The sequence below is a fragment of the Equus przewalskii genome, chromosome 8 (genome assembly GCF_037783145.1).
Source record: "Equus przewalskii isolate Varuska chromosome 8, EquPr2, whole genome shotgun sequence".
In the NCBI taxonomy this organism is placed as follows: Eukaryota; Metazoa; Chordata; class Mammalia; order Perissodactyla; family Equidae; genus Equus; species Equus przewalskii.
The window spans coordinates 12,877,833-12,890,898 of NC_091838.1; the positions used below are offsets into that span (position 1 = coordinate 12,877,833).

A 13,066-nucleotide genomic window follows, 5' to 3' on the forward strand; every position below is an offset into this window, starting at 1 on the left:
GTTGTCTGTCTTCCCCAATATAATGTGTATTTTTTTCATTGTCATATTCCTGTGCCATATAAAAGGTACTCCATAAATAATTGTTGAATTAATGGATTTTAGTGCATATCCTCTTAATTTCTTCTAGGTTTATTCTTTCTTCTTACAGCCCCTTTTATCCCCTCATGTCTGCATCATTGCAGCTTTCTAGTCGTGTCTCCTTACCTTAGTCTCGTTAAACACAAACCTGCTAAAAATTTTCACCTTAAATACTTTTTATTATGATACTTGGTGCTTAAGAGTTGTCTTAAACTCCCTGTTCTTCCTTACATTGAATCTGATCTCCTCATGGCTTTGGATTGGTAGCTCCATCTCTCTGCCCCTCCTGTTTTTCATCACACCTGTCTTCTGCTGAAGCCACCGTAATCTGCATGTTGTCACCCAGATGGACTTGCTCATCTCCAGCCTGTGCGGTGGCTTCCCATCCAGCAGTACCAGGCCACCGGGCTCACTTCTGTCAAAATCTGACTGAAAACTTCCCGCCAGAAAGCCTTCTATGATATAATCAATTTTTACTATATTAATTTGTGTTTAATGTTGTTTTCTATAGTATGTTTTTCATGAAGATCAATATATACTCTTTATTCTCTATAGATATATTCACATATTTTATCTTTTATAGGTAAATTCATGAGGTTAAAACGTTACTGGGGTTAATTAGAGGGTATGGTACATTATATGGTTGATATCATTTTAAAGCAAACAAATCTTAATGATTATAGAGCGATTTTATTGGAATAACATTAATATTTTCATTTTCTTATTTTAGGTATCATTGCCCAATGCCCAAGATCTTTTATGTTCAGCTGACTGTAGGAAATAATGAATTTTTTGGAGAAGGAAAGACTCGGCAGGCTGCTAGACACAACGCTGCAATGAAAGCCCTTCAAGCATTGCAGAATGAACCTATTCCAGAAAAATCACCTCAGGTGCGGGCCTGCGTCGACAGTCTCTTTCTTGCAGTTCCCCAGTGAGGTTATTGAGAAGGCAAATAAATGCATTTTTCCAAATAAAAGAAATAATCTCTTCCGATAGGAGAGAATACTAAAGTGGTGATCTGCTGTGTCTTGCTTCTCGGATGACCTGTCTACTGGGCTAGACCCCTATGTTCCTGCTGGGATGGCCTTACCTTTGAGAACCTTGGTTCAACTACAGAGTTCGCTTCCCAGGCAGCACGCAATTTGGGGATGTGAACAAGGATGAGAAATAACTTTCACTTACCTTGCATTTAAGGCGACCTTTATTGAGCATAGATAACGTCGTATTAATCTAGAATCAAGGAATTTAAAGGGCAGGAGATCTTCATGGATTTTTCAGTCCTACTTTATTTTACCAATGAGGATGTTGAGTCTAATCTTGGGGAGTTTCACCCATTCTCGTGGCTCTAGCTGCTTTCTTGATGGACTCCAGCTCAGGCACGTCTTCTAAGTCACCTTCCTATGAGTTCTCCATGTAGTTATTTCAGACTGTACAGTTCAACCTCTGCACTTCCCCCTTCCTCAAACCCATTATTCATCCCCCTTTGAGATTTATCATAGTTAATGGCAGAGTTAGGTATTTTTCTCCTTGTAAATTTTCATTATGACTCTTATCTGCTTGCTTATCTGTTTTCCCACTAAGTCATAAGCTTCTTGGCAGCAGGAATACTGTCTCTTGATCTCTTTATCTCTAACACTTACACTGTGTTCAGCGTATATGAGGCCCTCCAGAAGTGTGTGTTAAATAAGTGGATAAGTAAATTAGTACCAGAGCCAGGCACAGAGCTCCAAAATCCTGGTTTGCATCCTGTACTCTTTCTACAACTTAGTCTTCGTAGAAGATGAAAGATCATATTAGAACATCAGTGGCGACATTGTGGGGGCGGTGGAGGCGGGGGCGCCTGGAGATCTTTAAAGAGAACTGGGTTGGGGGATGTAGGATAAACTCAAATTAGTGTACAGTTGAGTAAAAAATTGTCACACTCAGCATTTATCCTTTTACTTTAAGGGAAAAAACTGAAAACCAAATGACAAAAAGCCTCACCGCCAAGCCCTGAACTACTGTGGTTACATGGGAATCCACAAGATCCAGGCTCTGGTTTCCTGTTTCTTTACTGTATTTTAGATCGGCCTGCTTGGTTGTAGAATATGTGTAAAGTTTGTTACCGGGTGAAGATTCAATGTCATCTTCTTTTTTGTGATTTAGAATGGCGAATCAGGAAAAGAGATGGATGATGACAAAGATGCAAATAAATCTGAGATCAGCTTAGTGTTTGAAATTGCTCTGAAGCGAAATATGCCCGTCAGTTTTGAGGTACGTGCTCAATAGAGATCTCGTGGTTTCCCCACCTCACCGCTCCTCATTATTTTAAATAAACAAACAAGTAAACACAGTTGAACAGCATACTAGTATCCTGAAGGAGTTAATGTGCTTCCTCATATCCAGACTCTCTGTCGTGAAATGTTATAGGCCCTGGGGAAAATAGTACTTATTATGATTTCATGGATTCCTGCTGGTTTCTTTGCCTTTTCTGTGTTAAGCCATTTATATATATATATGTGCTATTTTAATTTTCATCGTAAAATTTATTTTCTGAGTGTAGGATAATTTGTAGTACTCTATAAGGTTTTGGTGTTTTTAGTAGGATCAAACTGAAAATATTCAAGTTAATATTTAATGACACAAAGACTAATGTTCAATTTCTTCAAATTTGTGGAGACCAAAATATGTTTAAATTTAACCTTTACTAGTAAGTCGCTAAGAAGTAATTAAGCAGCTCACAAATTATTTGTAAAGTGGTGTGAAATTTAAAAGAGAAAATAATTTTAAATTATTATAATACCTCCTTTATTAAGAGGTCACTAATTTTGCGACTCAGATATCTAGAAAATAGGCAAAACCCAGGAAATAAGCTGAAACAGTCATGTAGCATCTCCTTCAAATTGTGTGACTTTCACCTACTAGAAAGCTCGTACGTTTCACTTGCTGTCAGCATCAGCCGAACTCGACTGCAAACCTGTTTGCTTTCTTCTTAGACAATTCTAACAAGTTGAGTTATCTGATTTCTCAGCCCACAGCAGATTCAAAGCAGCAAAATGAGGAAGGCAGGGAGAAAATGCTCTTGAGGGCCTTTTGGTTCCAGCAAAAAATAATCTGGAAAACAGGGAAAACTTGTCAAAAGTAATTGCATACCCTCAAAAATTATTGAAACCTGGAGCCTTTTAAAGGCTACAACAAAATTGGAAGTTTTGTAAGTCTTAGAAGCATCAGTATGATTACAGAATAGAATATTCGATGTTCATGATGGTGATACAATGTCAGCAATAAAGGGTTAAATATTTAGTATTCTCTAAGTCAGCGAAGTATATACTTTTTAAAAATTTTTAACTGAGGAGGATGTCCATCAGAGTGCTGAAACGAAACAGTTTTCGTGTTGCAACTAGTAAAGTTAAATTACTTGAAAAGTATGCTTATCATAAATTCCTTATCCCCAGTAGTGGTGGATTATCGAGATACTGTGTTGTTTTTCTTTTCTTTTCCTAGTTGGTACCCAATATTAGAAAAAATTTTCATGTAATGTTAAATGGTCAACTGTGTAACTAAGCAGGGTCTCTTTTATAGGTCAGAGTTTTGGAGGAGACTGAAAGTTTGAGCACTCAGGGTTTGGAAGACATCTTTCCTCCAAAAGCTGGCATGGTTTAGAAGAGCACATTAGTACAGGCTTTAGGAACTTTCATAGCTGACAGATTCATAATCCATTACTCTAGAAGGCTAGGTATTTTTATGGCATATCTACTTACCTTTTTAAGATCATGTCACAGAGAGTAAACATTCCTTTCTGTGTAACAGCCTTTGAGGCCTCTGTCAAAATAGGTTGTTTCTCTCCCATCAGCTGGTTTTCAGAGCCTTCCTCACACGGGATGCTTTATGGCCTGTATAACTCCAGTGAGACAAGGTCCTTGTACTCTGGTAACTTACTCCTGCAGAGCAGGAAATTAGCTATGCACACAGTTGTATACAAATTATCATTCTGGATGGCCTGTGTATCTAATCTAGTATGATATGGTTTATATTCTTAATTTTCTGTTCCATAAGAAGTAGGGTGACCTTAATTAGAATTGCCTGTTTTAAGCTCGTAAAACACAATTTTGACTATGAATTGGATATATTTATTTAGATTTCTGTTCTTTCAACTTCAGTTCATTAAGCATCATATGTATCATAAATGAATAGTCCCCATATAATACCTTCATAATAGTTTTATTAAAGAAATCTATAGTTTTGGCATAATTCTTAATAATTAAAATTCTGATTATAGTATGAACATTAAGAAAGATTCATGCTAGAAGAATGCATCGTTAAGTGCCTATATGAAACATTTTACTTATATTTAATAGGTTATTAAAGAAAGTGGGCCACCACATATGAAAAGCTTTGTTACTCGGGTGTCGGTGGGAGAGTTCTCTGCAGAAGGAGAGGGAAATAGCAAAAAGCTCTCCAAGAAGCGTGCTGCCACCACCGTCTTACAGGAGCTGAAGAAACTTCCACCCCTTCCTGTGGTTGAAAAGCCAAAACTATTTTTTAAAAAACGCCCTAAAACAATAGTCAAGGTAAGTGTATGCTTGTGAGCGTTAGTCAGTTTTACTGTATAAATATTATAGTTACTCTAGATAAAAGTTTTTCCATAGGGCACTACCTAAACTTATGGATTATACACAGTCCCAGAATCAGGATCGGACATGTGACTATAAATTAATAACGATTCTGTTTTGCTTTTTAGACATTTGTATACCTACATTTGTTCATCACATACCTCCCATATTTATGGTTTTTTATGGCTTAAAAATGCTTTCCCGTTTGTGATCACCTTTAGTATCATTCTCATCATGACTGTGTAAGGTAGATGGCATTACTCCTCATTTTACAAGTAAGGTTTTACAAAGCATCTTCAAAGAATTTGCTCATTTTTATTCACCTATCATACAGAGCCACCTGAACTCTGATCTCTAATCCAGTGATCTTTCTGTACACCACACTGCTATGTGGTGACTTCTTAGGATACCGTGAAATGCTGATAGGGTTCAGAGTGTAATCGTGAGTGATACTAACACTGGTGACGACAGCAGCAGCTAGTGCATGTGAAGCCCTCTGTGCCAGACTGTCCCAGCGCTTTGCGTGCTTTGTCCCATTTAATCCTCACAGCAGCCCTGTGAGTGAACAGTATAGTTTAGTTTCCATTGTTTCAGGTGTGTGTACCTCACCAAAGAAGAATACAGAGCACACAGCTTTTCAAGATACAGTGACTCTTTCTTTTACTGGATCAGATTTTATTTACATTAACAAACAAACAAAAAGGCACAGGTGAGAGGACTGAGATGAAACAGCACTCAGTACAGGACAGTGCCCATGAGTGCTCAGTATGTGTGACATGAATGGAGCTAGAGTTCTGTTTCCAGAGAAAGCCTGGAATTGCCAGCATGTCACTTGCCAGCTCAGCCTCACATATTTAGCAGACTCCTTTTGATTAAGCTCTAAAACCAAGGATTACAGGAATGACGTACATTTTATTGATGAATTTCTTTTGTTTAGATTGTGCAGTGGCATAATTGAAGTATTTCTATAGGTTGTATACCTTGTACCTTTGGTTTATTTGAAAATATGTGCACACGGGGGCCAGCCCGGTAGTGCAGCAGTTAAGTTCGCACATTCCACTTCGGCGGCCCGGGATTCACCAGTTCGGATCCCAGGTGTGGACATGGCAACGCTTGGCAGGCCATGCTGTGGTAGGGCATCCCACATGTAAAGGAGAGGAAGTTGGTCACGGATGTTAGCTCAGGGCCAGTCTTCCTCAGCACAAACAGGAGGATTGGCAGCAGTTAGCTCAGGGCTAATCTTCCTCAAAAAAAAAAAATACATGCACACACATTTATATTAATAAATAACTACATAAGTAACTTGTTCTTTTTAATGAATACTGTCACTACTTCACTGAGAAGATGTAGGTTATACATTCCTTGAAATAGCATTCTACATTATATGTAAGGTAGACTAAAAATAAATGGCAAATAGGTCCACTCGTTGTGAGTCACAGTGGTTCCTGGACGACTGCCTTTCGCTCATATGCTCTGACCACACGGTCAGGGGATGGGATGTGCTATTAGGAACACAAACTTTGCAGTCAATTTTGAGTGTGAATCCCTGTGACCTGAGCAAGTTACCTAACATTTTAATCTTACTTTTCTTCATTTATAAAGTAGGAAGAATAATTGAATTTGCTTCATAGTATTATTATAAGTATTAACTGAAATAGTACTCAAAATGCATTAGTAATTATTATTAAATATTTATCAGCTACAAATAATAAGTACTTAGTAAATTTTAACTGTTGTTATTTTGTACCTAATTCTGTCCACGTTTTATATGTACATGAATATATCCGTGGTCTATTTCCTTAAATCTTTTTATATATAAAATCTATACCTTCTCCTTGTTGAAAGAACAGTGCTCTACATCAGAATGGCAGCACAAAACTGGCACAATAACTCCCATCTAATCTATTAAATTAAATCTGATCTTAATAAATAAGGAATAATAAGCCATCAGACAAGGAAAGATCTATAGATTTTTATAGTAGGATATAAATAGGACTCTTGTGACTTTTAACTATAGACATTAAGAGCAAGATTATTGTTTAAATGTTGTTCCCCAGAGCAAGAAGAAACATACTGAGTTCTCAGAATTACTTGCTACTACTTCTAGTATATAAGCATATTATTCTAGAACTTTCTTCCTACCCACCATTCAGATCTCATCTTGAACTTGACTTCTTCAGGGAAGCCTTCTCTGGTCCTCCCCAACTCCCAGATTAGGTTAGCCCCTGCATTTTTCCTCACATACATCACATTTGGAATTACTTGTATTACGTCTGTCTTATGTTAAAATAAAGCCTATAGATATCCTCTGAAATGTAAGATTATTTTGAGAAAGCAGCATGCATACAATGAGTTGGAATCTAGATAATTTTAAGCACGATCATACCTTATAGTGGGCCAATAAATGGATCAGTTTGGAATAGTGTCTTGTTTTTCAGCATTTTCATCACTTCCTTTTATGTCTTATATATCTAGGGTCTTCTGTTTCTTATACACAATAGAAGGAGAGAAAATATTTGTTGATGATTTGCCTTGATTTTATGTAAAATAATAAAACTATCACATTGTCTCATTTGATCCTCTTAATCACTCTGTGATGTAGCTACTATCCCCATTTTACAGATGAGGTCCTTGGTGTTTAAGAAATTTGCCCAGGATCGTGTAGCAGAGTCAGATTTCAGGTCCTCTCGTGTCTGACTCCAGTGCCCATCTGAAACTGGTTAGTTGTGAACTCCTTTTGGATTTTAAGATTTAAAGAAGGCTTTCCGATGCTGGAGGTAAAATTTTCTGGACACAGCTGTTACAAGACTGTCCTCCCTGGTTTGTGGAATGATAACCTAAGACTTGATATCCAAAGAAGAACTTAATTGTCAAGGGTGCCAGCAGTTAATTTCAATCAAGGGAAGAAACCAGCCATTCTGAATGTTCTCAGAACTCCATTATTATCTAATTGGATTTGTGCATCTGGTTCTGTCATTGGAATTCATGTCAGCAACAATGTCTTTGGAACTGACAGACATTCTTATAAAAGAGCCAAATTAAACAGGAATAAAGACAGCATACCATTGGAAATACTTATTTATTTGAACGTCTTCATGAGCCAGGCATACTACTTCTGGTGCTAGACTCAAAAGCTTCCCTTTACCATTTCATTGGTATCTCAATCTTAGACTTAAAAGTTATTGTCTGTATTTGTCTTTTCTCATCAGTCCTTCTTTACTTCCTTTATAATTTATTTAGTTTTCATTTTTGGTATATAAGTAGAAGTGAAACCAGTATTTTGTCAAAAGCTAAAATTGTCCTCTTCTCTCTCCTCTCCCTCCACTAACTCGCAGTGTTGAAGTTCTCCATCCTTTTCCTCTCTTACGCTTGCCCTCGGCTGCTCTTCAGACTTCTGGGGCTTCAGTTCCGTCTTTATATGGATGATTCCCAAATACTCTACCATGCTCTATGCTGCCTATAAGACATCTTCACTTAATATTTCATAGGTACCTCAAATTCTGTGTCCAAAACTCATCACGTTCCCTTCGAAACCTCTTTCTCCTCCAGCATACCTTACCACAGTGACTGGCACCGCCATTCGCCTGCTGAAATAGAAGCCTAGGAGTCGTTTTTAGTTTATCTCTTACAGACCCTTGTATCCAATCAATCATTAAGTCCTACTGATTCTATCACTTAACTATTTCTTAAGTTGGTCCATTTCTTTCCATTCCTTTGCCACCCTTTTGGTCCAACTCACAAGTGTTTCTTGCCTGAACTTACTACAGTAGGTTTTTCATTGGCCTTCTACAAGTACTCTTGACATCAAATGATCTTTTTAAAAGTATTATCTTTTAGAGACACCGATCGGATCATGTCATGCCTCTGCTTAAAATCTTTTAGTAATTTCCCATTGCTCTTTGGATAAAGTCCAAAATCCTAAACATAATTTAAAAGGCCCTGCAGGATCTGACCTGGAGGCTGTCCCTGCAGCACCGAAGTGGACACGGTTGAGACTCAACAGTTCTCACAAAGAGCTGAGATGATAGAGTGGCTCTGACAGTTTAGTGTAAGTATATAGTCTGTAACATAGTGACATAGTGTAACATAGTGTCTCTAATACTTGTTTTAGAAGAGATTTTCACAGGTGGAAATAAAGTTCTGATTATATGATACATGCAGAGCTTCATTTCTAAGAATAATATATGAAGAAAGTTAGTTTGCATGCAGAAAGAGTATTTGATTTGCAAAGGTTTTTTGTTTTCAAACCTTTCAGAAGGCGCTAAGAAAAAGCTGTATATAAACTTTTTTTAAAAGATAAACTTTATCATAAACGTTACCCAATATAAAGTTAAAAATAAAGAGAGTGACTTCTAAAATGTTTATATAGAACTCGTATGTAAGTTAAAAAGCATGCTAAGCAAGAGTAAGTAAGACGCAGCACCCAACTGGAACATAGAACATTTCTAGTAAGGTAGAAGCTATCCGTGTGCCCCTCTTCTGCCACATCCTGATGCCACCTCCCATAGGCAACCACCGTCACTAGTTTTGTGTTTAACATTTCTTTACCTTACAGTTGTACTACATGTTTTTCTGAAAAGTGGTATTTGGTTAGTTTTTAAAACAGCTTTATTGAGGTATAATTGACATGTGGTGAATTGTACATGTTTAAAATGTGCTGTTTGATATGTTTTGATATATGTCTACACTTATGAAACCATGACCACAACCAAGATAATGAACCTATCCACTGCTCCCGGTTTCCTTGTGCCTCTTTCTAGTCCCCCCACCTCACTTCCCAAGTAACCGCTTGTTTTTCGGCTGGCTTCTTTCACTCAGCGTAATCATTTTGAGATTCATCCATGTTGTTTCATGTATCAATTGTTGGTTCTATTTTATTGCTTAGTAGTATTCTGTGGTATAGATAAACTATCATTTGTTTATCCATTCTCCCTTTAGTGGATATTTGGGATGTTTCTAGTTTTGGCTTTTACAAATAAAGCTGCTATGAACATTTATATATAAGTCTTATGGGCATATGCTTTCATTTCTCTTGAGTAAATACTTAGGAGTGGAATGGCTTGGTCATTTAGTAGGTATGTATTCAACATTTTAAGAAACCCTCAATTGTTTTTCAAAGTAATTGTTCCATCTTACATTCTCATCAGTCATGTGTGAGAATTCTAGTTGCCGCACATCTTTCCGAGCACGTAGTGTAGTCTTAAATTTCCATTGTTCAAATACGTGTGGATTGATATCTCACTGTGGTTTCAATTTGCATTTCTCCAGTGGCTAATGATATTGAGCAATTTTTTTAAATTCTTTTTTTTTTCTGTTTTTTTCTCCCCAAATCTCCCCAGTACATAGTTGTATATTTTAGTTATGGGTCCTTCTAGTTGTGACATGTGGGACGCCACCTCAAGGTGGCCTGACGAACGGTGCCACGTCCTCACCAAGGATCTGAACTGGTGAAACGCTGGGCCGCCGAAGTGGAGCGTGCAACCTTAACCACTCAGCCACGGGGCGGCCCCTAAGCAGTTTTGTGTGTTTAGTACTACATGAAACTCAGTGAAGTGTTGTTCAAACCTTTTTCCCACCTAAAATATTCTAAGCAATAATTCAAATAATAATAAATTATAATAAATTTTAAATAATAACAAATTTATTATTGGATTTTGAAAGGTCTTTATACATTCTGGATACAAGTTCTTTATCAGATGTGTGGTTTATAAATATTTTCTCCAAGCCTGTGACTTATCCTTTTCAAAGAATAGACGTTATTAATTTTGAAGAAGTCTAATTTATTAGGAGGAGGAGGAGGAGTGTTTTTATGAAATGTGATTCTGGTGTGGTATCTGAGAAATTGTCACCTAACCAAGGCGCAAAAATTTCCCTTACATTTTCTTCTGGAAGTTTTATAGTTTTAGATATTACCAGTTAAGTCTGTGAGCCATTTTGCATTAGTTTTTGTAACTGTATGGGCTGAAGGGGTTTTTTGCATACGTATATCCAGTTGTTCCAGTACCATTAGTTGAGAAGGCTAGCCTTTCTCCGCTGAAGTACTTTTGCACCTTTGTCGAAAATCAGTTGACCATGATTTGTTATGTGTGGATCTGTTTCTAGACACGGTTCTGTTTCATCGATCTCTTTGTCTCTCGTTTTGCCAATGCTGCACATACTGTGTTGATTACCATAGCTTTATAATAAATTCTGAAATCAGGCAGTCTGTGTCCTCCAACTTTGTTCTTTTTTCAAAGTTGTTTTGGTTATTTGTCCTTTGCATTTCCATGTGAATTTTAGTATTGCCTTATTAATTATTACCCAAAAAAGCCTGCTGGGATTTTGATTGAGATTGTAATGAGTTGATAGATCAGTTTGAGGAGAATTGACATTTTAAGAATATTGAGTCTTCTGATCCATGAACATATATCTGCCCATTTATTGAGACCTTATTTAATTTCAGCAGAGTTTTGTGGTTTTAGTGGGCTTTGCATAAATTATTTCACACTATATGTATTCTTCTGTGCTTGCTTGTCCCACTTAACTTTTTTTTCCCTGAAAGTCATTTATCTTGATGCATGTAGCAATACTTAATTCATCTTCACTGTTATATGCCATTCCATTGTATGAACATGCCATAATTTATATTCTTTTATTGATGAATGTTTAGGTTGTTTCCATTTTTTTGCTATTTAAAATAATGCACCTGTGGATATCCCTGTACACATAAGGTAGCATATATCAGTAACAGTTTTCTAGGGTATATACAGGCCTACAAAAAGGCTACTGGGGAGTGGATGTACCATCTTTGGCTTTACTAGACATAGCCAAGTGGTTTTCTAATTTATGTTACTATCAGCACCATTTAAGTTTTTGTTACTCCCCATCTTCACCAACTGGGTCTGTCGGACTTCTCAATTTTTGCTAAATTGATGGGTGTGAAATAGTATCTCATTGTGGTTTTAATATGCATCTTCTGAGTCTAATGAGATTGATTATCTTTTCCTGGTTTTTTCTTCTGTTAAATATCTGTTCATATCTTTTGCCCATTTTTTAGATTGTCTTTTAATACTTTTTAGGAGTTTTAAAATGTATATTTTGGATGCCAGATGTATCTTTTTTTAGTTATATGTATTGCAAATATCTCTTCCCAGTTCGTGACTTGCTTCTCATGTTCTTTTTGGTGTTTTTGATGAATAGAAGTTATGAAGCAACTCGACTGTACGGAAAAGTTTAAGAGCATAGTTGACTCAACTTATCACTAATACCTCTGAGCCCTACATCCTATAGAAACCTTAGTTTCAGATCCATTTTATGATTTTCTATTATAAATCTTCATAAATGACTCTCATTTTCTTCTTTAGTCACAGTTTTGGGGTCCAGGGGAGGAGGAGAGAACCACTGTTTCTTCAAGGATCCAATAACAAGTTTTCCAAGCATGGTTTGAAATTTTTTCTTAAATTATTTTTTAGGCTGGACCAGAATATGGTCAAGGAATGAACCCCATTAGCCGCCTGGCTCAGATTCAACAGGCCAAAAAGGAGAAGGAGCCGGATTACGTTTTGCTTTCAGAAAGGGGAATGCCTCGGCGTCGGGAATTTGTGATGCAGGTATTTCTAACTTTTATGTTCGAAGAGTTTTTTTGAAATTGAAAAAATTTGGAAATCCTCAGGTTGGAATAGAGATACGGGGGGAAGACAAACTAGGAGTTAATAGCAGAAAGTGAAGCTGTTTATACTTAAAGTCTTTGTGCCCTCCAGGCCCACCTACCAACTCGGCTGAAACATTTGAGTGTCAAGGACATGTTAGAACAGATAGGATGAGTCTGAAAGGACAGCGAGTTCACACAGGTTATTTGCCGCGGAGTTTATCTTTTAGAATGCCTATTTCTAATTTATTGTGTTACGGTTTGCAGTCGGAGGTTATTAACTACTGGGAATAGGAGACAGATGGCGTTAGAAACAAAATTTAGAAGGATGGGTGTTGTAGATGGAACCGGGCCAAGAGCATGAGCTTTTGGGTTATCAGGAAAATTAGGGAAACAGAGTAGCTGGCTGCCTAACTGTGGCGAGGACTCAGAGATTTAACTGCTGCCTTGTGCAGCCAAGAAAACTGAAGAATGGTTGCTAATGTGTTGGCTGATGGGTGGGACCCAGGAATGAGGTAGAATGCCTCAAGTCCTCTCCTGTTTAAATCTTACCTATCCATCTTCATTTGCCACTCAGGCCCCAGTATTGAAGAAACCTCTAATTTTTATTATGAAAATTTCAAACATATCCAAAGGTGGACATACTTAATAGTTCACTATAAAAAGAATAGTATAATGGAATGGTATAATGGCATATTGGGAAATATGCCCATCGTCCAAACACAGACAATTAAGATTTTTGCCGCACTTGTTTCCGCTATCAGTTTTT

General features: G+C 37.1%; 1 protein-coding gene across 50 annotated transcripts in view; it reads left to right on the plus strand.

The window, feature by feature from the left end:
- The window catches only part of STAU2 (staufen double-stranded RNA binding protein 2), a 298,560-nt gene that overhangs the window by 106,219 nt on the left and 179,275 nt on the right, over positions 1 to 13,066 (plus strand). For all 50 annotated transcript variants that reach the window (XR_011543351.1, XR_011543354.1, XR_011543356.1 and 47 more), the window contains 4 exons: positions 809 to 968; positions 2,224 to 2,331; positions 4,416 to 4,628; positions 12,122 to 12,259. Coding sequence is in view for 41 of the 50 variants with exons in the window: in XM_070631483.1 (XP_070487584.1) it covers positions 809 to 968; positions 2,224 to 2,331; positions 4,416 to 4,628; positions 12,122 to 12,259 (619 nt within the window). In the remaining 9 variants the exon portion in view is untranslated. The remainder of the gene's footprint in view (positions 1 to 808; positions 969 to 2,223; positions 2,332 to 4,415; positions 4,629 to 12,121; positions 12,260 to 13,066) is intronic.